The sequence below is a fragment of the Capra hircus genome, chromosome 24, assembly GCF_001704415.2.
Source record: "Capra hircus breed San Clemente chromosome 24, ASM170441v1, whole genome shotgun sequence".
In the NCBI taxonomy this organism is placed as follows: domain Eukaryota; kingdom Metazoa; phylum Chordata; class Mammalia; order Artiodactyla; family Bovidae; genus Capra; species Capra hircus.
Window position 1 is genome coordinate 61,966,299 of NC_030831.1, and position 22,014 is coordinate 61,988,312.

General features: G+C 47.3%; 1 protein-coding gene across 1 annotated transcript in view; it reads left to right on the forward strand.

Moving 5' to 3' along the window:
• The window catches only part of SERPINB12 (serpin family B member 12), a 40,114-nt gene continuing 19,396 nt past the window's right edge, over positions 1,297 to 22,014 (forward strand). Inside the window, exons 1-8 of the mRNA XM_018039369.1 lie at positions 1,297 to 1,417; positions 11,279 to 11,464; positions 14,590 to 14,724; positions 15,426 to 15,566; positions 17,007 to 17,124; positions 17,935 to 18,077; positions 19,191 to 19,358; positions 21,029 to 21,422. Coding sequence (XP_017894858.1) covers positions 11,297 to 11,464; positions 14,590 to 14,724; positions 15,426 to 15,566; positions 17,007 to 17,124; positions 17,935 to 18,077; positions 19,191 to 19,358; positions 21,029 to 21,422 — 1,267 coding nt within the window. The 5' untranslated portion in view covers positions 1,297 to 1,417; positions 11,279 to 11,296. The remainder of the gene's footprint in view (positions 1,418 to 11,278; positions 11,465 to 14,589; positions 14,725 to 15,425; positions 15,567 to 17,006; positions 17,125 to 17,934; positions 18,078 to 19,190; positions 19,359 to 21,028; positions 21,423 to 22,014) is intronic.

Genomic DNA, 22,014 nt, shown 5'->3' on the forward strand with positions numbered 1-22,014 from the left:
TTTTCTATGTTCACCAGAGTTGAGAGACCCTTTTGATGTTGAGCTACTAATTCCCACTGGTTGATATTTTGCCTTCTAAAGTGGTTTTCACTTAATTTTTACATCATCTTAAGTAGCTTATATTCTCCACTTAAGTTTACAAACACATAGAGTGTATACACAGCTTATATTCTCCTTAAAGGCAATACTCTCATTTTAAACAGTTTGCTTTTAAATTTCCCTGTATTTAATACAATAATTGTATTTGTTGGGTTGGAGCTCACATAATACTGTTGTCTGACAAGAAGTCAGAAAAGGAAGACAAAGCTGTCAAAAAAGGAATCGAGCCATAGAGGGCCCTTATTTTGCCCCTAACTTGTGTTGGTTGCAAAGCTTTGACTGTCCTCTCTTTCGTTAACGGCTACAGCCTTTGGAGCCTGTTCAGGAACTGCCCAGTTTATGGTCATAAACAAGTCAGGGTCGTGGAATACTGGGACTAGAATGACATCAGAAATTATTTATTTCAGTTTTAAAACTATCGTTTTTCAGTTGTGGAATACATTTGTCTGATGAAAGCTTTATCGGGAGCCCAATCAGGAAGAAAAAAAGAAAACAAGGGTAAGAGGAGAGAAAGAAAAGGAAGAACGTGGGGGCAACTGGGGTCTATAGTCGTTTGAGGAAATAAAGCAGACGAGCAGGTCACAGAGTGCAGGGGGGAAGCTGTACAGGTTTTCTAGAGATATTGGTCCAGAACTGATCAGCCTTTGTTTCTTAGCCATTAGTCCATTTCTAGAATGCGCCTCCCATCACCCTCCTCTGCCCCACCCCGTCTCTGTCAGTAGGTCTCGAGAATTCCCATCTTCCCACTGTTATTCAGCTAGTCTAGTAGATAAATTAAATAGCAATCCCCAACCCCCACCCCGAGGATGCTGCAGGGAAAACCCCCCAAACTTTGAAAATAACTTAAAGCATATTTTGAAAGTCATTTGTAATATTAAAAAGAAAAAGTTTTGAATAAACTATAGACATTCAAGCGTAAGAGAATGTCCAAGACATGGGTGTAAAGTGAAACGGCTCTCTGCATCTTGATCCAGTATAAGGGCTTGGGCTGGAAGGTGCCGTTCAGCAGTTACTGTGAGGCCTCTGTGAAGAGACCCAGTTAGAAAGATCGAAGGAAAGATGCAAACAGTGAGCTAAATGTTGACTTTGGCTGGAGACACAGAGCGTGAGAATTTGTTTAAAGATGAGGGACACGCATTCCTTTTCTTTCGTTTCTTTTTTCCGGTCGTTCATCAGTGACAGCTGCACCCGGACGCCGAAAGGTCGCTTGGAGGAGGGCCAGTGTGGGAGGCGCAGAGTTCATATATTTCCGCTCCTGACAGGGTGTGGATTGAAACCTACCTGGCCAGCTGTTAGGAGCAACTCTGAAGGCAAGAAGGTAAACGCTAGCCTTACCTGTTGGTTTTTGTGATGAACTTTGCACTGGAATTTTACATTAAATGATCGAAACCCAAAGCTGACTTGATTGAAATCAAAAGCTGTGTAATTTTATTTTTATTAAACCAAATATCTTTTAAAACAGGGCAATTTGTTTTACGATGGTTTGAATTTTTTGTGAATGTGGCAACACCTGTATCTCTCGCAAGTATTTCTTGTGTAAGAATTGTTTACCATTTACTTAATTATAACCAGGCTTTACATTTATTCCAGTAGAATGGTATCACCTGTGTGAACTTAGAATTTCATTCTTGGGTTCTTAATAGCTTTGTGGAAATTATAAAAATTATAAGTCATGGAATAATTTGGGAATATAATTTTTTTCTTTCTATTCTATACAGGTAAGAATAATTTCACTCAATGTTTTGGGTTGTTAGGAAATCTGTTTAATCTAAGCTTTAAAATTTTCACTTTAAAGGAAATCATATTTTAATAAGTGAATAATTTCTAATATAGTAGGAAAGTAATCAGAAGTTGATTCTATTATATAATATCTATTGATTATAGCTGCCTGCAGAATGTATACAGTTAATAACAAATAATTGTCATCTAATATTTCAAGCATTACAATTGCTCGCAATGGAAATAAGTAAATGATAGCTAATAAATCTATAAAAATTTAGCAAGTGCTCATATATGCCATCATTCTTTATGATGGGATACAAAGATAAATAAAAAACATGGAACCTACCCTCAAGAGAATTATGCTTTGGAAGCAAAGACGTGTGCTCAGCGTGTGGTCAGTTGCTGACTGTGCTGGCCATGTGGTCAGTTGCTAAGCTGTGTCTGACTCTTTGTGACCTTGTGGCCTGGAGGCCCCCAGGCTCCTCTGTCCATGGGGTTCTCCAGGCAAGAATACTGGAGTGGGTTGCCATTTCCTTCTCCAGGGGATCTCCCTGACCCAGGGCTGGAACCCAGGGATCTTTACTCAGTGGTAAAGAATCTCACTGCAGGTGGGTGATAAGGGAAACAAACACGCAAATGTGTGTACTTCACGTGAACAGGTATAAGCATGTTTCATATATACAGATGGTTGCAAGATTAGAAACCACACGGAAGAATAAAGGCGATTGATTTGTCAGTATTGTGAGAGCAAAATTCAAATTTATTGAACTTGTTTGGCCCTGGGAACCATACTCAATATCTTGTAATAACCTATAAAAAAAGAGAATCTAAGGGTCTGCTGCATAGCAGGCAGATTCTTTACCGTCTGAGCCACCAGGGATGCCCCTGAATAAATAGATATATGTATGCATGTAACTGAATCATTTTGCTGAACTTCTGAAACTAACAGAACATTTAAAATCACCTGTATTTCAATAAAAATTAAACAAAAGTAAAAAACAACTCCCCCCCCAAATTTATTGTGCAGATGGAAGTACCTCATTACTGACATTCTGCCATTTGTAAGACAAATTTGAATTTGAGAATCCAAGTTCTTCTTCTACTTCGTTAGAGGTTAAATAACAAGTCACTCACCTGGGAAGTATTATAGGGAAAACTATGATACTTTGTTATTGTTATCAAAGTGATATCTTTTTTCCCCTGAATTAAACTTGCTCAGTAGCACCAGCGATGGCTGGCCTCCCTGGCGGCTCAGCAGTAAAGAATCTGGCTGCAAATGCGGGAGACGTGGATTGGATCCCTGGGTCAGGACGATCCCCTGGAGGAGGCCGTGGTGACCCACTCCAGTGTTCTTGCCTGGAGGATCCCAGGGACAGAGGAGCCTGGTGGGCTACGGTCCATGGGGTCACACAGAGTCGGACACAACTGAAGCAACTTAGCCAGCAAGCATACGTATATGTATATGTATACCTGACTCAGTACACCTGTAACAAACGCAACATTGTAAATCAACTAGTTCCAGTGAAAAAATTATTTTTTAAAAATGGCCACACCAAGTGACCCACCACACACCCAATGGCAGGAAGATGCCTCCAGCAGGTGTATGATTTGTTGATGTCTCTGAGTGGGGACCTGGGCTGTAGAAAAGGACCACCCAGCATGGCACCCATCAGGGCTGTTCTGAACTGACCTCTCTGCCCTTGGGCAACTCAGGAATTAGTTTGTCTGTCCTTCCAAGACTCCTGTGATCTACCCAGGATTTCTCCTCTAGATTGAATATTTGCTGGAAAATCTTTTCCACATTGCATTGAAATCTGTGTAAATGCATCGTAAATGTAGATTGGAATTGCAAGACTGCAAACCCTTTTATCTCAAATCCAGACTGATTTACACAATTTCATATTTAAGTCCCAATAACACCTCCTGCCAGCTATGGTGGTGGTGTTTAGTCACTAAGTCATGTTTGACTCTTTGCGACCCCATGAACTGTAACCCACCAGGCTCCCCTGTCCATGGGATTCTCCAGGTAAGGACACTGGAGGGGGGTGCCATGCCCTCCTCCAGAGGATCTTCCTGACCCAGGGACCCAACCCAGGAACCGAACCCAGGCCTCCTGCATCTCCTGCACTGGCAGACGGGTCCTTCACCGCGAGAGCCGCCGGGGAAGCCGCGCACACACTTGCACCCACTCTTTTTTAGACTCTCTCCCCATGCAGTCATTACAGAGGGTCCAGTTTTGCTTTGGAGCAAGAGCGTCATCTGTGACCACGGGCAGCGACATGCAGGAGGAAAGAGCGAGGCTTTGGACTTGGGCTGAGCTGACTGGTCTGAACACCAGCTGCGTCACTTAATGGCTGGGTGTACAATGGAGATAATTTCTAGACTTACGAGATGTTTTGAGAACTACAGACAACATTTATGAAATGCTGGTCACACTGAAGGCTCAAATGAAGTGGTAGCTATTATTACAAAGTCATCATGGGTGAAGGTAGTGCTAATTTCTTGAGCTGAATAGATTTTTGCGGGACCTTTCTCTCCTAAAAAGTTGTTTCAAGTCTAAAGATACTGACGACTGAGGTAAATTATGCACTAGTTTTTCAAGTTGTAGTTTAGTAAGCGGCAGCTTACATCAGCAACCAGCCTTTAGATTTGGGCCTAGCCAAACAGACGCTCCTTGTGTGGTGGATCTTTTCTAGATTAGATATAAAGTACTTCCTGTTAATGTTTGGGGAACACGTCCTGTTTGTATCTGGAGCCAGATTTCATTGTGATAAGTTACTTTTGAAGTTTGAATATAATCTTAGCCCTTGTGTTAAATACAAACTTGCAATGCCTAAAAATTAATTGCCATGTTCAGTAATATATTTACAGCATACTTTAAAATTATATATAACTTTAAAAAGTTATGCATGTATATACACTACTACATATAAAATAGACAACCAACAAGGACCCAATGGGGAAATAGAATCAATATTTTATAGTTCAGTCGCTCAGTCGTGTCCGACTCTTTGCGACACCATGAACTGCAGCACACCAGGCTTCCCTGTCCAGCACCAACTCCCCGAGCCTGCTCAAGCTCATATCCATCGAGTCAGTGAGGCCATCCAACCATCTCATCCTCTGTTGTCCCCTTCTCCAGCCTTCAATCTTTCCCAGCATCAGGGTCTTTTATAGTGAGTCAGTTCTTTGCATCAGGTGGCCAAAGTATTGGAGTTTCAGCTTTAGCATCAGCCCTTCCAATGAATATTCAGCACTGATTTTCTTTAGGATGGACTGGTTGGATCTCCTTGCTGTCCAAGGGACTCTCAAGAGTCTTCTTTAACACCACAGTTCAAAAGCATCAATTCTTCGGTGCTCAACTTTCTTTATAGTCCAACTCTCACATCCCTACATGACTAATGGAAAAACCATAGCTCTGACTAGATGGACCTTTGCTGACAAAGTAATGTCTCTGCTTTTAAATATGCTGTCTAGATTGGTCATAACTTTTCTTCCAAGGAGCAAGCATCTTTTAATTTCATGGCTGCAGTCACCATCTGCAGTGATTTTGGAGCCCCCCCCAAAATAAAGTCTGTCACTGTTTTCATTGTTTCCCAGTCTATTTGCCATGAAGTGATGGGACCAGATGCCATGATCTTAGTTTTCTGAATATTGAATTTTAAGGCTACTTTTTCACTCTCCTCTTTCACTTTCATCAAGAGGCTCTTTAGTTCCTCTTCGCTTTCTGCCATAAGGGTGCTGTCATCTGGGTATCTGAGGTGATTGATATTTCTCCCGGCAATCCTGATTCCAGCTTGTGCTTTCTCCAGCTTGGTATTTCGCATGACGTGCTCTGCATGTGAGTTAAGTAAGCAGGGTGACAATATACAGCCTTGACGAACTCCTTTCCCAATTTGGAACCTGTCTGTTGTTCATGCCCAGTTCTAACTGTTGCTTCTTGACCTGCATATAGGTTTGTAGTAGTCATAGGTTTGTAGCAAACTCTAAGAAAAAAGAACCTGAAAAATAATTCACTCATATAGCTGAATCACTGTGCTATACACCCAAAATCAATACAACATTGCAAACAACTACGCTTCAATTTTAAAAATCAAGAGAATTAAAATAAACTATGTAATGTGTGTGTATGCATGTATGTGTATGTAATGTGTATGTATGTGTATGTATGTGTATGTGTGTGTATGTCATATGTAACACGCATGTACCTGAAGTGTTAGTAGGTCAGCCTTCTGACCCTTTGTGGCCCCAGGGGCTGCCGTCCGCCAAGCCTTTCTGTGCACGAGACTTCCCAGGGAGGAGCACTGGGGTGGGCTGCACTTCCTTCTCCAGCAGGTCTTCCAACCCAGGGATCGAACCCGAGTCTCCTGCACTGGCAGTGGGTGCTTACCACTGGGCCACCAGGGAAGCCTGTTCTGCAAAACAGCGCGGATTTCTCAAAGGCAGAAACTGTCTTGTTCAATTTATCTTTTCATACTCAGTGACTAAGCCAGTAGGAGCACTTCATAAATGCTTGTTCATCAAAAAATTAGATTATTGTCAGATTTAGCCAGTTTCTAATTTTAAAATTAAAAAAACCCTCAGAAGATGATTGCCATATGTCATTTAATGAAGTTATTCAGTGTTCTTGTTTTCCATATTTTAGAGTTTTGTATAAAGCCAGGTGGCTCACAGGGTAAAAGTGTCCACCTGCAATGTGGAAGACCCAGGTTCGATCCCTGGGTCGGGAAGATCCCCTGGAGAAGGAAATGGAAACCCACTCCAGGACTCTTGCCTGGAAAATTTCATGGACGGAGGAGCCTGGTGGGCTGCAGTCCTTGGGGTCGCAAAGAGTTGCACGGGACTGAGCCGCGTTTGGGCTTCCTTTGTGGCTCAGCCGGTAAAGAATCCGCCTGCAATGTGGGGGACCTGGGTTTGGCCCCTGGGTTGGGAAGATCCCCTGGAGAAGGGAAAGGGTACCCACTCCAGTATTCTGTCTTGGAGAATTCCATGGACTGTGTAAGTCCATGGGGTCTCAAAGAGTCGGACAGACTGAGCGACTCTCACTTCACTTTCACATGAAGGCAGAAGGGTTCTCCCTACTATAGATGCTCACACAGAGCCAGCGATATTCGCTGCCGCCCTGAGGGCACTTTTCTCTTACTGCCCTCTCATCGCTGCCTTGGGAGGGGAGGTGGTGTGAAGCTCTGCTGTCTGCTGTGGAGGCTCAGGACTGGCCTATGGGGTTGTTGCTGTTCCGTCACTCAGTCGTGTCCAACTCTTTGCGACCCCATGGACTGCAGCACGCCAGGCTTTCCTGTTCTTCTCTATCTCCCAGAGCTTGCTCAAACTCACGTCCATTGAGTCAGTGTTGACATCCAACCATCTCATTCTCTGTCGTCCCCTTCTCTTCCCGCCCTCAGTCTTTCCCAGCATGACGGTCTTTTCTAATGAGTCAGTTCTTTGCATCAGGTGGCCAAAGTACTGGAGCTTCAGCTTCAGCATCAGTCCTTCCAAGGAATATTCAGGACTGATTTCCTTTAGAATTGACTCTTTTGATCTCCTAACAGTCCAAGGGACTCTCAAAAATCTTTTTCAGTACAGTTTGAAAGCATCAACTCTTTGGCACTCAGCCTTCTTTATGATCCAACTCTCCCATCTGTACATGACTTCTGCAGAAACCAGAGCTCTGACTAGGTGGTCGTTTGTTGGCAAAGCAACGTCCCTTGTTTCTAACATGCTGTCCAGGTCTGTCACAGCCTTCTTGCCGTCACAGCTGGCTCGGTTAGAGCTCAGGGAAGGAAAGCACAAGCTAGTCGTTGGGGCCACGGTAGGGAACTCAGGCAAAGTTCACGAAATTGCGTGCAGATTCCACGTTCTTTCCTTTAAATATTTACTTATTCATTTGGCTGCATTGCGTCCTGGTGGCGTCATGTGAGACCTTTCACTGAAGCACACGGACTCCCTCGTTGTGGCCTGTGGGCTCCGTAATTGCACAAGGGCTCAGGTGCTCCGTGGCACAGGGGATCTTAGTTCACAGCATTGCCAGGCAGGTTCTTAGCCCCTGGGCCACCAGGGAAATCCAGATTCCTTGTTCTTTATGCACAAATGGGCAGAGAGAGTTTGGTGGTGGTGGTGGTGGGTGGGGGTGGGGGGCTGGGGTGGGGCTGCTCTGCAGCTCACAGAGTAAAGATAATTCTAGAATGAGAAATGAGGGCCCAAAGCAGTACATTCAGTGAGAACAGGCACAGGCGGGGGGAGGGCTCAGCCTCACCTTTTCTCCGCCAGTGTGTCACTGTGTACGGGCTCCCTCACCTCTGCCGGCCTCATTTATTTTTTTAATCTGGGGAAGAAGGGAGTGGCCGGCATGAACAACTCTGCTCTTTTTAAAGCACGTAAGACACTAATTGTTGAGGTCTATGCATTGTCATGCCAGAAAGCAACACCCTTTCACTCTGGGCCACATCCACACCAGGGAACAAGGTGATGCTGTGCACACAGCTGGGAGCCAAGGGCTGGGTTGGGATCATTCAGTCTTTTAATCCAAGTCCATTTTTCTCTTCAATATTGCCTGTCTCAAATCTTCTTTTAATAGCAGGGAATAAATAGCCAGAATGTCCATGACCCTCCCCTCCCTTGATACCAAACTCTTTTTTTGGCTAGGCTGTGTGGCATTCGGGATCTTAGTTCCCTGATCAGGGATTGAAACTACGCCCTCTGCGTTGGGAGTGCAGAGTCTTAACCACTGGACCTCCAGGGAAGTTCCCATTCCAAAGATTTTGATCAGATATCAACATTGGTTGTACAGCCAAGGGTTTAAAAAACATAAGGCTATTTTTTATGCAAAATTTTATGATTTACAAAAGCCTGTGAAATCCCCTCAACTCATATATTTAAAAATTTATTTGATTTCTCTACTTTCTTAGTCGACTTGTCACTACATGAGCTGCGCTTATAGGCAGAATGTGTTGGAGGTGAAGACATTTTTCAACACACCAAGTTTAGCTTTCTGAGGTGTGAGGCATTATTGAATTTCCAGACGCACCAGGAACATATGTTTCTTGGAAACTTTACTGGAACCCAGTATTAATAGCACAAAATGAGAAACACAGTTATGGACAAATTTGGCAGAAAAAAATGTAACATTAGAAATGGACCGAAAGCTAAAGCAAGAGGAGAAAGTGCCCTCATGCAGCAGAAAGCGTGTGGTCAGCAGGTCCGGCACTGAAGGGCAGCTTCGCAGAGCTAGTGAATATAGCAGAGGGGGCGCTCGATCTGGATAAATCCGTGGAAGTTTTAAAAAACCGACTGACTTGCTTTGGCTGTGCTGGGCCTTCGTTGCTGCACGCGGGCAGTCTCTGGCTGCGGTGGGTGGAGGCGGCTTCCTGTGTGGGGCACAGGCTCGAGGGGCAGCGGCGCAGTCATCGCCTCTCGGGCCCAGCTTCTCGAGGCACGGTGGGTCTTCCCGGAGCAGGGACCGAACCTGTGTCCCTGACACCGGTAACAGAATTCCTAACCACTGGAACACCCGAGAAGTCCGCAAGTGGGATTTAATTCCTCCGTTTCGTCATCTCTAAAAAGGGAGCGACAGTATCTCACTTCGGAGAAGGCGATGGCACCCCTCCAGTGCTCTTGCCTGGGAACTCCCATGGACGGAGGAGCCTGGTGGGCTGCAGTTCATGGGCTTGCTAAGAGTCGGACAAGACTGAGCCACTTCACTTTCACTTTTCACTTTCATGTACTGGAGAAGGAAATGGCAACCCACTCCGGTGTTCTTGCCTGGAGAGTCCCAGGGATGGGGGAGCCTGGTGGGCTGCCGTCTATGGGGTCGCACAGAGTCGGACACGACTGAAATGACTTAGGAGCAGCAGCAGTAGTATCTAACTTACAGAGTAGGATTAAAGCTAACATATATAAAACATACATCTGGCACAGTTTTAAAAAGTTGCCTAATGCTATCTTTTTGAATTAGGGTTTATAGGCTAAAAAGGTCCATACTTGGGACTTGGCTGGCAGTCACTGGCTGGGATTCAGCACTTCCAGGGCGGGGGCTCGGGTTCGATCTCTAGTTGGGGAACTCCCAAATGCCGCATGGTGTGGTCAACGAAAAATGCAAAAATAAAATTAAAAAAAAGGTCTCAACTGGGAAGATGCCAAAGATGCAGTAACTGTTTCTAACACTCACTGAGGGCTCCCCTGGTGGCGCAGAGGTTAGAAGTCTACCTGCAGTGCGGGTAGACCTGGGTTCGATCCCTGGGTTGGGAAGATCCCCTGGAGAAGGAAATGGCAACCCACTCCAGTATTCTTGCCTGGAGAATCCCATGGACAGAGGAGCTTGGTGGGCTACAGTCCACGGGTCGCAAAGAGTTGGACATGACTGAACAACTTCACTTCATTCACTGTGGGCCTCAAGTCTAGTGGTAAAAACACAAATAAGAGGGCTTATGTCTCCATCTTGGAACACCACAATAGTCACAGGCAAAAAGGCAGAAGAAAGGACATCTCATCCGAGAGGGAGGGGTCCAAGCTGAAGGCTTCCTAAGAGTCTCTTGATTCTTCTGGAATAGACTTTTGGTGGGCAAGGTTTAGAACCACTAATGAATTCTAAACCTCCCAAGATCTTTCAAGGCTTATTATCTTGAACAATGCCAATGACTTCAGAACCCCATGTCCTCTAGGCTGCATGTGGAATGAGTCAGGAGGTGAGAATGTTCCAATGGACACGGCCCCGGATGACCAGCTGGATGTTTCTGACGTTGTAAAACACAGAGGGGAGGGAACTGGGGAAACACTTGGGAGGAGGTGGAATGGCCTTGGTTGTCAACTTGACCTTGGGGAAATGGTAGCCTTTGACTTTATTGACCTGATTAAAGGCAGTTCTACAACAAAGTAGGTAGACCTTCCCTAAAGATATGTTTAAACGCTAATCCCTGGTACCTGTGACTGAGACCTTATATGAAGTAGGGTCTTTGCAGATGTAAACAAGTTATGGTGAGTTTGTGCTGGATTAGGGTGAGCCTTAAACCAAAGGCGAGTGTCTGTCTGTGACACACCCGGGGAAGAACGCGACGGGGAGATGGGGGCCGAGGTCAGAGTGATGTCTCCGCAGGCCAAGGGCTGCTGCCAGGGGGCTGGGAGAGAGGCAGGGGGCGGACCCTCCCTGAGAGTCTCCGAAGAACTCCTTGGTTTTGGCCTTCTGGCCTCCAGAACCTGGGAAAATCCATTTTTGTTATTTGAGTCAGCTGGTTTGTAGCAATCCATGCCACTTAATGAATATAGATGTCTATCTGAATCAATGTCAATATCCATGTCTCTGTGCATATACCACGAGGATAATGACCTCAGTTTTCCAGTTTTTAATGACCCAGTGACTCATGGTGTGTGGTTGTATCTTGGGTGTTTAAAACGACAGCTGTTTACCCAGAGCGCCCTGATGGTCGGTTTTCTCTCTTTTGTTTTGCTTTCTTGTTTGTTTCAGACAGTCATCAGATTCACAATGGACTCTCTCATCGCAGCAAATACCAAGTTTTGCTTTGATCTGTTCCAAAAGATCAGCACAGATGACTGTCGGAAGAACATCTTCTTCTGCCCGCTGAGCCTCTCGGCCGCGCTCGGCATGGTCCGCCTGGGGGCCAGGAGCGGCAGCGCGCGCCAGATCGACCAGGTGCGCACCGCGCTCCGCGTCCGGGCGCAGAGTCGGCCCGACCCTTGGCAAGCCTGACTGTTCCCTGCGCCCTGGGCTTGCTGGGAACTGCATTTGCTCCCAGATTCATTTTCGGCACGCCCTGCTTTCTCTTCAGTCCAACCGTCCTTCCGGGCTCAGGGGCGCCCCCGGCTCCCTGAGGACGCCCGCTCCATCTCGCCTACCTGACAGCTGCTCTGCCGCCTCTGTCTGTCTGTCTGCATGCGTGCTCAGCCACTCCAGTCGCGTCTGACTCTTTGCAGCCTCATTGGCTGGAGCCCGCCAGGGATTTCCCAGGCAAGAGTACTGGAGTGGGTTGCATTCCCTTCTCCGGGGGATCCTCCCGACTCAGGGATCGACCCGCGTCTTCTATCTGCATTGTCTGCAGCGCTTTCCCGACTGTCTGTCTACATGGCTGGTGCGTTTTCTCTATGTAATTACTGATATCGATATCGCCAGTATTTTTAATATGTGCTTGTGTTTTCTCTCTCACTCATTCCATTAAATAAAAATGTATTAAGCACCAGCTATATATCCAGTGGTGAAAGATTCTGGTGCCCTCCTTGACTTTCTCTCTCGCTGCACATCAAGTTTGTCAGAAAGGACGGCTGGCTTTTCTTGTGAGATGTGTCTAAGGCTTCGGCCTCCCCACCGCCTCCCTGATGCCTGGACCCAGATTCCTCTCTAGTGGCCTCCCTTCCACTGTCAGCGTTCTCAACCCTGGTGCCAGGAAGATCCCTTAAAACCAGAGTCAGATCCTGTTTCCTGTTGGCTCAAAACCGGGACTCCCATTTCCCTAATGACAGAAGCCTGAGTTCTTCCAATGGCCTGTGAGGGTTTGGGGATCCGGGTTCTGGGTAACCTGGTGACTCTCTCCCTCGCCTCCCCTCTCTCTGGCCACCCCTTCCTTGGGAAATCCACACCCACTTCTGCTTCAGGGCCTTTGCTCCATCCCATGCCCCTAGGTGACCGATCTAGAACTTAATCTCCGCTTCAGGACTGTGACCAGAGTTCACCTTCTCAAACAGATTGACTTTGATTTCTCAGTCTAAGGCTGCGTGCGTGTGTGTGTGTGTGTGTGTGTGTGAGTGTGTGTTAGTTGCTCAGTCCTGTCCTACTCTTTGTGACCCCATGGACTATCGCCCTCCAGTCTCGTCTGTCCATGGGACCCTCTAGGCAAGAGAATACTGGAGTGGGTAGCTGTTCCCTTCTCCAGAGGATCTTCCTGACACAGGGATTGAACCTGGGTCTCCCACACTGCAGGCAGATTCTTTACTGTCTGAGGCACCAGGGAAGCCCCTTAAGGCTGCATACTGACCCCCAACACTGTGAGATTCCCTCTTGTCCCAGCTGCTTTCCCCTGCATGCATTTTCCATCTTCTGACATGCTGCCTAGAGTAATTAATTGCTATTTCACCCCTCTCCCACTAGAATGTACCCTCTCAGAGGGCAGGACTCTGTCCTAGAGCAGCAACCCAGTGCAAATGTGTAGAGTGAATGAATGCCCTTCAGTAAGCCACAGGCCCCCAAGGCCGGCCTTGCAATTCCCCGCTCTAGTCCAGAGGGCACAGGTTCAGTGTGCGCACAGCTGTGTCCCTGAAATGGGAGAGTGAAGTACTGCACTGAGGCAGCAGCGTTGGGGCCACTCTGCTTTACTCATGTGCTTTGATTTGGTGTGTTATTCCATGCCAGGTGGCGCAGTGGTAAAGAATCTGCCCACACAGGGAATGCAGGAGGTGCAGGTTCAGTCTTCTCCAGAAGGTCCCCTGGAGAAGGGAATGGCAACCCACTCCAGTGTTCTTGCCTGTGAAATCCCATGGGCAGAGAGGCCTGGAGGTGCAGGTTCAGTCTTCTCCAGAAGATGCCCTGGAGAAGGGAATGGCAACCCACTCCAGTGTTCTTGCCTGTGAAATCCCATGGGCAAAGAGGCCTGGAGGTGCAGGTTCAGTCTTCTCCAGAAGGTCCCCTGGTGAAGGGAATGGCAACCCACTCCAGTGTTCTTGCCTGTGAAATCCCATGGGCAGAGAGGCCTGGCGAGCTACAATCCATGGGATCACAAAGGCTCGGACACAACTTAGCGTGCCCGTGTGCACACGCGTGTGCACACACACACACACACCCCTTATTCCATTAGCCACACTCGGCTAGAGTGCAGTCCGCATCCTCCAGGCCAGGTTTCAGATGTTCCTTCTCCAGGCTCTTGGGTGTCACAGCAGACCTACCCTGACGATGCCAGATGCCCCCCCTTGTCTCCCATTTTTCTGCAAAGCTCTGGATAACTTATCTTCTGCTCTACTGATTTGAAGCTCTAGGTCAGCGCCGTCTAACACAAATATAATCTAAGCCACATATGTAATTAAATACTTTTTAGTAGCCATGCTAAGAAAGTATAAAAATAGATGAGACTAATTTTAATAATATATATTATTTAACCCAATACCTTGAAAATATTATCAGATCAACATGCAATCAGTTAAAACATTTAAATAAAATATTTTATATTCTCTCTTTTCATACTAAGTCTTCAAAATCTGATGTGTATTTTACACTTCTAGTCAGTTCAGGCCACCTCATAGCCAAGTGTGATTTGTGGATGCTTGACAATCTTTATTATTCTTATTGCTTGGCTGCATTCTTTCTTAAGTGCAGGGGCGTGGCGTTCTGTTTACTTCCCATCCTCCCACTTCACAGCCTGGGTCAAAAGAGACATGCACCTTTCTCTTTTTAAATTTATTTTTAATTAGAGGATAACTGCTCTACAATATTGCGTTGGTTTCTGCCAAACATCAATATGAATCAGCCACAGGTATACACTGTCCCCTCTCTCCCACCCCTCTCGGCTGTCACAGAGCCCCAGGCTGAGCTCCCTGGTCAGACAGCAAGTTCTCCCAGGATGTCTAACTTACATGAGGGAATATACCCGCCTCCATGCTGCTCTCTTAGCGCGTCCCACCCTGTCTTTCCCCAGCTGCCACCTTTCTTTAAACCGTTATTTAGACCATCAGTGATTATTTTGTCTAACTCTGTAACCCTTATCATTGCCACTATAAAAATGTTTCTGAAGCTGTTTGTGTGGTCTGAAAGACCCCATCTTCACTCTCGCACAGGTACTGCACTTCAGCGAATTTTCCCAGAATAAAGGGAACAAGCCGGATCCCTGCCTGAAAAAAGCAGAGCAAGAAGGGCCTGGCGACAGCAACCTGGAAGGGCAGAAGGACGTGACTGGGTCCCTGACGCTGCAGGTGGGCCACCACGACCTCTGCCCCTCCATCCAAAGCGCTCCTCTGGGCTGTCCTGTGTGAGACCACAGTCGTTTCTCCTTTGTGAGATCCTGGCAGACCTCAGCAGCCACAGCCACAGCAGTAATCCCAAATGACCCAGTTCCTTTCTGATTACGCGTCTTGTGTGTCCTTGGCTGTAAAGAGTAGGATCTAGAATCGTCTGCGTAGGGTAAAGAAGCTCAGACCGTAGTCCCAGGACTCACCTAGGGTTACAGGCCGCGGTCCCCCAGGACAGAGCTAGGCTGAGGAGGATGGGGTGGGGGAAGCAGCTCCCCACGATGCTCTCCGCTTCTGCTTCCTGCTGGAATCTGCTGACACTGAAGGTTTGTATGGGTTGTCTTATACCAGGAACTGTAAAGATATTCTCCAGTTTATATATCCTCCTACGTTAGGAAGTTTAAGATTCTTTCTTGACTCGCTTTGAAAACAGAGAAAAACAAGGCACACTTATCCAAAATGCAGTGTGCTTTGTGGAGTCCCCATTTCTGTATTTCCCGCCTGATCTTGATCCCACGTGGGCGCCAGGACAGGGACCACGCCCACCCTCCGTCCCTCGCTGCTTCTCCGCTTGCGCCCCCACCTGGTGACAACGTGAAATGACAGCTTGCTTCAGGAGGCTTTAACGCGTTTTATTTAAGATCACGTTTCACTTCTTTTGTTAGACCGAGTCTTCAAAGGATGAGAGTGGACTGCTCAGCTGCTATTTCGGGCAGCTTCTCTCCAAATTAGCCAGGATCAAAGTCGACTATACCCTGAGTATTGCCAACAGGCTTTACGGGGAGCGAGAATTCCCAATCTGCCCGGTGAGTTGGGAGTGACTGCTGATTAAAACCACCCTTTGACTTACCATTTCAAAACCATCAGGGAGCTGGGTTTCTCACCTGCTGTCTAGAGCCCAAACCTCTGACGGGAGAAGTGGCGCGGGATGTCCAGGACCTGTCTCTCCCCCACACCTTCTGTCGCCCTCCTCGCGGTTTTCCTCTTGCCTGCTCTAGGAGGCCCCCTGGCGGCTGGGAGTGGGCGGCGCGGGGCGGGCCACGTGGCTGACAGCCTCTGCAGGCCTGGAGCTCGTGTGGTTTGGTAAGGGTGCTCTCTCCCGTGGCCTTGACGGTCTTTCCCACTCACGGTGCCCAGTAGAGGCACTGGTAGCTCCTCTGCCAGCTGGTCCCTCCCTCACCGCTCAAGGCGCTTCTCTAAAACCCCCTTTTATGCCGCGATCAGGCCACCTGCCTATGAAATTGTACTCATTTTAAGATGCGGTGCAGTGTCGCCGAAGGAGACTGACTGGAGCCAAAAGGCACAAGTTCTGTCTCTGTGGGTAAAGGCTTTGGAACTAGAGAAAGACGCTGCTGAATCCGGGCTTCAGTTTCCTCCCTCGCCACTAGAGAGAGCGAGTGAGCCGCAGTGAGCGTGAGTGGGCGTGAGCAAGGCACAGGCGGGACACGAGCGTCAGGGGCGTGTTTAAGAGGCGGGGTCGCGTCCTGGGACCAAAATTAGTATGTTCTCTTGTAATGGAAATGAGATTTTATATGATTTTTTAAAAACTAGCTTTATTGAAATATAAATTCATATAAAATACAACTCACTTATTAAAAATGCTCACAGCAGTGATTTCGGTATATTACATTACAAAATTCCTTAAAATTGTGGTAAAATATCTATAGCATAAAAATTGCCATTTTAACCATTTCTAAGTATGCAATTCGGTGGCATTAGTTATATTCAGGGTGTTGTGTAATGATTACCCTATTTCCAAAACGTTTTCATCACTGTGAATAGAAACTCTGTACAGTACAATTAACCAGTGTTCTAATTCCTAACAACTGAAAGCGCGTTTCAGCAAAGCCTCTGAAGTTGCTTGCTGTCTGTGCTGTGCTGGGCTGTGCTTAGTGACTGAGTCGTGTCCGACTCTTTGTGACCCCACGGACTGTAGCCCCCCAGCCTCCTCTCCTCGGGATTCTCCAGGCAAGAACGCTGGAGTGGTTTGCCATGACCTCCTCCAGGAAACCTTCCCAACTCAAGAATTGAACTGGGGTCTCCTGATTCTATACCCTCAATTAACACTACAGGAAATGAAATGTCTCTGTGTAATTAAGTCTGGGGGTAGATAGAGGCCCCAAGGGCCCAGTATAAATGACTAGGCACTTCTTTCTCATTAGGCTTCTCACGACTGCTTCACTCCTAAACTATTAGCATAATTGTATGATTTTATGCCACTATTTCCATTTATCCCAATTTATCAGGAATACTTAGATGGTGTGATTCAATTTTACCACACGACGGTCGAAAGTGTTGATTTTCGGAAAGACACTGAAAAATCCAGGCAAGAGATTAACTTCTGGGTGGAATCTCAATCCCAAGGTAAGAAAGACCCAACACATTGGAGGTGGTGTTCTTTTCCATTTAAAAGAAAGAAGTCAGCCCAGCTTTGCAGATCACTGGTCTGTTGGGGCCAGATGCCCACATGTGTGGATTGGGACCGAAACTTGTTGTCAGGTATCAAATAGTTAAAATGCTTAGACGCTGTGAGTACTTATTTCTGGTCCTTTGCTCCATCATAAAGGTGAGATGCCTTTCAGCCAAGTACAATACCGGCAGAAAGTCAACTAGTTCCATGTTTCTTTAACGGTCAGTAGGAAAAGGTGAATAGAGTTTGTTTATTCAGAGGGAAATAGAAATAAGATCCTAATTCTTGCCAACTTTTAGATTTACAGATATTTTCTGAGTGAAGGAATGATGGTGATGTGTAGTGAAAATTTGAGTTGAACAAAAATGGAAGAATATTTTCAATCTGAAACTGCCCTGTCTGCCTTTTCTGGGGGTTTCGTTTTCTTGGATTAGGCTTCCCTGGTGGCTCAGTTGGTTAAAGAATCCAGCTGCAACGCAAGAGACCTGGGTTTGAACCTCGGGTCAGGAAGATCCCTGGAGAAAGAACTGGCTTTCTACCCCAGTGTGTTTGCTTGGGAAATCTCATGGACAGAGGAGCCTGGCGGGCTACAGTCCATGAGCTGGACACGACTGAGCGACTAAACCACCACCAGTTTTCTTGGATTACTTCCTGGATGAGACATACTTTAGTTTTAGGAATACTAAACTGCATTTTAAAATCTGTCTACTTGAATACTTTTGCTACAATTCGTATTTAGGATGTTCTCTGGAAACTTTTTTAAGGTAAAATCAAGGAACTCTTCAGCAAGGACAGTATCAACAATAAGACTGTGCTGGTGCTAGTGAATGCTGTCTACTTCAAGGCCAAATGGGAGAAATATTTTGACTGCGAAAACACGGTTGATGCCGTTTTCTCTCTAAGTGAGGTACCAGAGCACAGTTTTCTAGATATTCATTCAGAGTTTCCACGGAGTGATGGGTGGATGTATACTCACATCTAAACTTAGGTCTCTGGGTCGTGACTGGCGTTTGCGAGAGTGTTTGTTTATTAACGAAAATCGGTGCCTAAAGGTTACGGAGCAGTTTGTGCTAGGTGCTGCACTGAGCATTTTTCCTTCATTATTTCATTTCTTCCCCAAAATGACATTACGGAAATAGGTGTTATTATGAGTCCTACTTAAGAGTCCAGGGGGAAAAATGCAAAGGTTACTCAGCCAAATTCATGCGTTACAATTCACATGTGTATTTGCCTCAAAAACCCGTGCTCCTTATTTCGAAAGAGCAAATATATATTATCAATATTATATATATTGCATTTTGTATATTATATGTGACTTGCAACTATATATGAGTATCACACACGCATAGAGAGAGACCAGTAGGGAACATACGTTTATCTGTCAGCCTAGGTAACGCCAGGAGAGAGAGATGGCATTCACATCGGCCTGTTCTTATGCATTTTCTAACTTTCTGCATGAGAATAGCTGTGCTGTTCTCTCCAGCACGGTGCGTGCTCCTCTGTCGGCTGGTGACCTGCCGTGTGCTGTGAGGCTGTCATGAGGCTCACGGCGCCCTTTCCTCTGGCAGAAGCCCGGGTGGCAGGAGTTGTTATTTAGTACCCAGAAGCTTAGTGTTTAACCAAGTTTCCCGCTGATGCTTCTGTGGGGCCATCCAGGCCCGTAGGGATAGAGTGTCCTGGGAGGCCAGAGGCTGGGGTGGAGCAGGTAAGGACGAGGGAGCTGGCAGGGCTGGTTTCAGCTGGTGTGGCTGCGGGTAGACACCTGGATGGACATCCTACCAACAAGGGGTCTTAGGAGCTGAAGAACCTACCAAAACCATGGAAAGATGGGATGTTGGCAACGTAAGGGCCACCTGGTCAGTGGGCAGAAGGCTTCATTAGACTGGACCCCTGTGGCTCTGAACTTTTGGGGGAAGCCCCTTCTCATCTGGACGGACCATGTTTTCAGGGAAGTTGGGGACTGTGTGGGTTTGTGAGCTTCTTGTGGCCATGTTGTGACTTTCCACCTTGTCTGCCTCAGAGTGAAAAGAAGAACGTGAAGATGATGAACCAGAACGGGCTGTTCAGAATCGGCTTCGTGGACGAGCTGAAGGCGCAGATCTTGGAGCTTCCGTACACGAAGGGGAAGCTTGACATGGTCGTGCTGCTGCCGTCCGGCTCTGCGGACAACCTGAAGGCTCTGGAAGAGGCAGGTTTTCATTTGCACACCTCTGCAGCTGCAGTCCACGGGGTCGCAAAGAGTGGACACAACTGAGCGACCGGGCAACAATGACGACAACGTATTTTGGGGCTCCCCTGGGGCTCAGATGGTAGAGAGTCCGCCTGCAAGGCAGGAGACCCGGGTTCAGTTTCTAGGTCATTAAGAGGCCCTGCAGAAGGGAATGGCAACCCACTCCAGTATCCTTGCCTGGAGAATCCCATGGACAGAGGAGCCTGGCGAGCTACAGTCCATGGGGTTGCAAGGAACCGGGCACGACTGAGCGACTAACACACACACACACACACACACACACACACACACACCACATTTCATCGTATCGTCTTGAGGAAGGATGGCATCTGGGCTATCGGAGAATCAGAGGATACATGTGAAGCTGAATTCATGGGGCATTTATTTCCCATTTGTTGAGAGCTGAGGAACAAATGTCAGAAACACTAGACGGGGCTCTCTCTGCTCGTCTCATGGCTCTCTGCATGTCAGAAATACTAGACAGGGCTCTCTCTGCTCGTCTCATGGCTCTCTGCATGTCAGAAATACTAGACGGGGCTCTCTCTGCTCGTCTCATGGCTCTCTGCATGTCAGAAATACTAGACAGGGCTCTCTCTGCTCGTCTCATGGCTCTCTGCATGTCAGAAATATTAGACGGGGCTCTCTCTGCTCGTCTCATGGCTCTCTGCAGCTATTTTTCCAGACCAAGGGATCTGGAAGCCTAGGAGCTTGAGAGTCGAACAATGAAGTGACGTTTGCTTCCTCCTGAATGTCCGGATAACTGGCCTCTTCTCACACTATTTCGCTGTAGCTCGGTCAGAGCTCCCTTGCCTCAGTCCTCTTCCTCGGCCCTCGTGCTTGGACAGCAGTGGAGATGCTGATGCTGAAGCAGAGTACTTGTGAAGTGGGGATTAATAAAGGTCCAGCTTGGTGGGGTGGGGGTGGGGAAGAGAGAAAGTGAGACAGAAATTCAGGGATATGGGGGAAGAGGTGTGACAGTGAGAATCACGACTCTTATTCCAAGCTTATCACGTGAGCACTATGTGGGGGCTTCCCAGGGCGCTCAGTGGTAAAGAACTCGCCTGCCACGCAGGAGACACAAGAGACGCGGCTTCCACCCCTGGGCTGGGACGGTCCCCTGGAGAAGGAAATGACCCTCCACTCCACTGTTCTCGCCTGGAAAATCCCATGAACAGAGGAGCCTGGTGGGCTACAGTCCATGAGGCCTCAGAGAGCCTGACATGACTGAGTGACTGAGCGCAGCGCATGATAAGAAGTACTTTACACACATTAGTTTGCTTAATCCTTGCAAATCCAGTGGTATTCTCTCTGTTCTATAAAAGAGGAGGTTGAACTTCAGAACATTAAGGATTGGTCAAGCTCACCTGACGTAATCAAATGAGCTTTGCTGGGCACTGAACACTGACCTGTCAGACACCAAGAACAGAGGAATCCAAAATTTCTGGTATCTTTTAAAGAGGAAAGAGATTTTCTTGGAGGACTTCAAATGAAATCAGAGGATTTGGAGGCAAAGACCTTGAGGATTGTTACCAGTGGTGGAAATAGACTCAGGCCCCCCTTTGAAGTGTGTAGGGCATCCTTTGCAAGCTCATCATCTGACCTTGAACATGATTTTCTTCCTCTTGTAGCTTGAAAGGAATATCACTTACGAAAAACTCGCAGCCTGGAGCAGTTCAGAAAATATGTCAGAAAAAAGAGTAGCTGTCTCCTTCCCTCGGTTCACCCTGGAAGACAGCTATGATCTCAACCCTATTCTACAAGACATGGGCATCACAGATATCTTTGATGAAACGAAGGCTGACCTTACTGGAATCTCTCCAAGTCCCAGTTTATACCTGTCAAAAGTTGTCCATAAAACCTTTGTGGAGGTGGATGAAAATGGTACCCAGGCAGTCGCAGCCAGTGGGGTTGTCGGCATGGAAAAGTCCTCACTGTCCTGGGAGACATTTAATGCTAACCGCCCTTTTCTCTTTTTCATCAGACACAACAAAACCCAAACCATTCTCTTCTATGGCAGGGTCTGCTCTCCTTGAAAGGGGAACACGGTCTGGTGCTTGGAGCTGGGAGAAAGCGATGATACGATTCACCCCTGGGATCACACGGGTATTTGCGTTTCGCTAACATCCAAAGTTGACTGAATTTCATCACGACTCCACACTCCCCACCTCCGGCCGTTGGCCTGCATTTCTCCTGACCTTTCTCTCACTCTGTCGCAGGTTCTCATCTAAGTCCTTTAGTACTAAAGGTCCTTGCTCCCTCCCCAGACTTCCACCACCCTCAGCTTTCAAGCATGCAAGTTCGCCCGCTGCGCCCTGCGGGTCACCGCGGCCCCTCCCGTGCCCTCTCCAGCCTCTGCTGGGGGGACTGATCTGTCCTCCCAGAGCCCTCCTAAGAGCCCGCTGGGGCCTGGGCACGGTGCTCGTGGAAACCCTTTCCCATCAACTGAAAGCCAGACACCAGAGCGTTCAAGACCGCAGACCCAGGGCCTTTGTTCTCGGAGGTGTCGGTCTGAGTTCTTGATCTCTGCCTCAGCTGCATGCTCTGGAATGACCACTGACACTCTCCCGTAAAGGTGGACTCCGGTCTGGACTGTGGTCCGGTTTCCCCGCCCTGT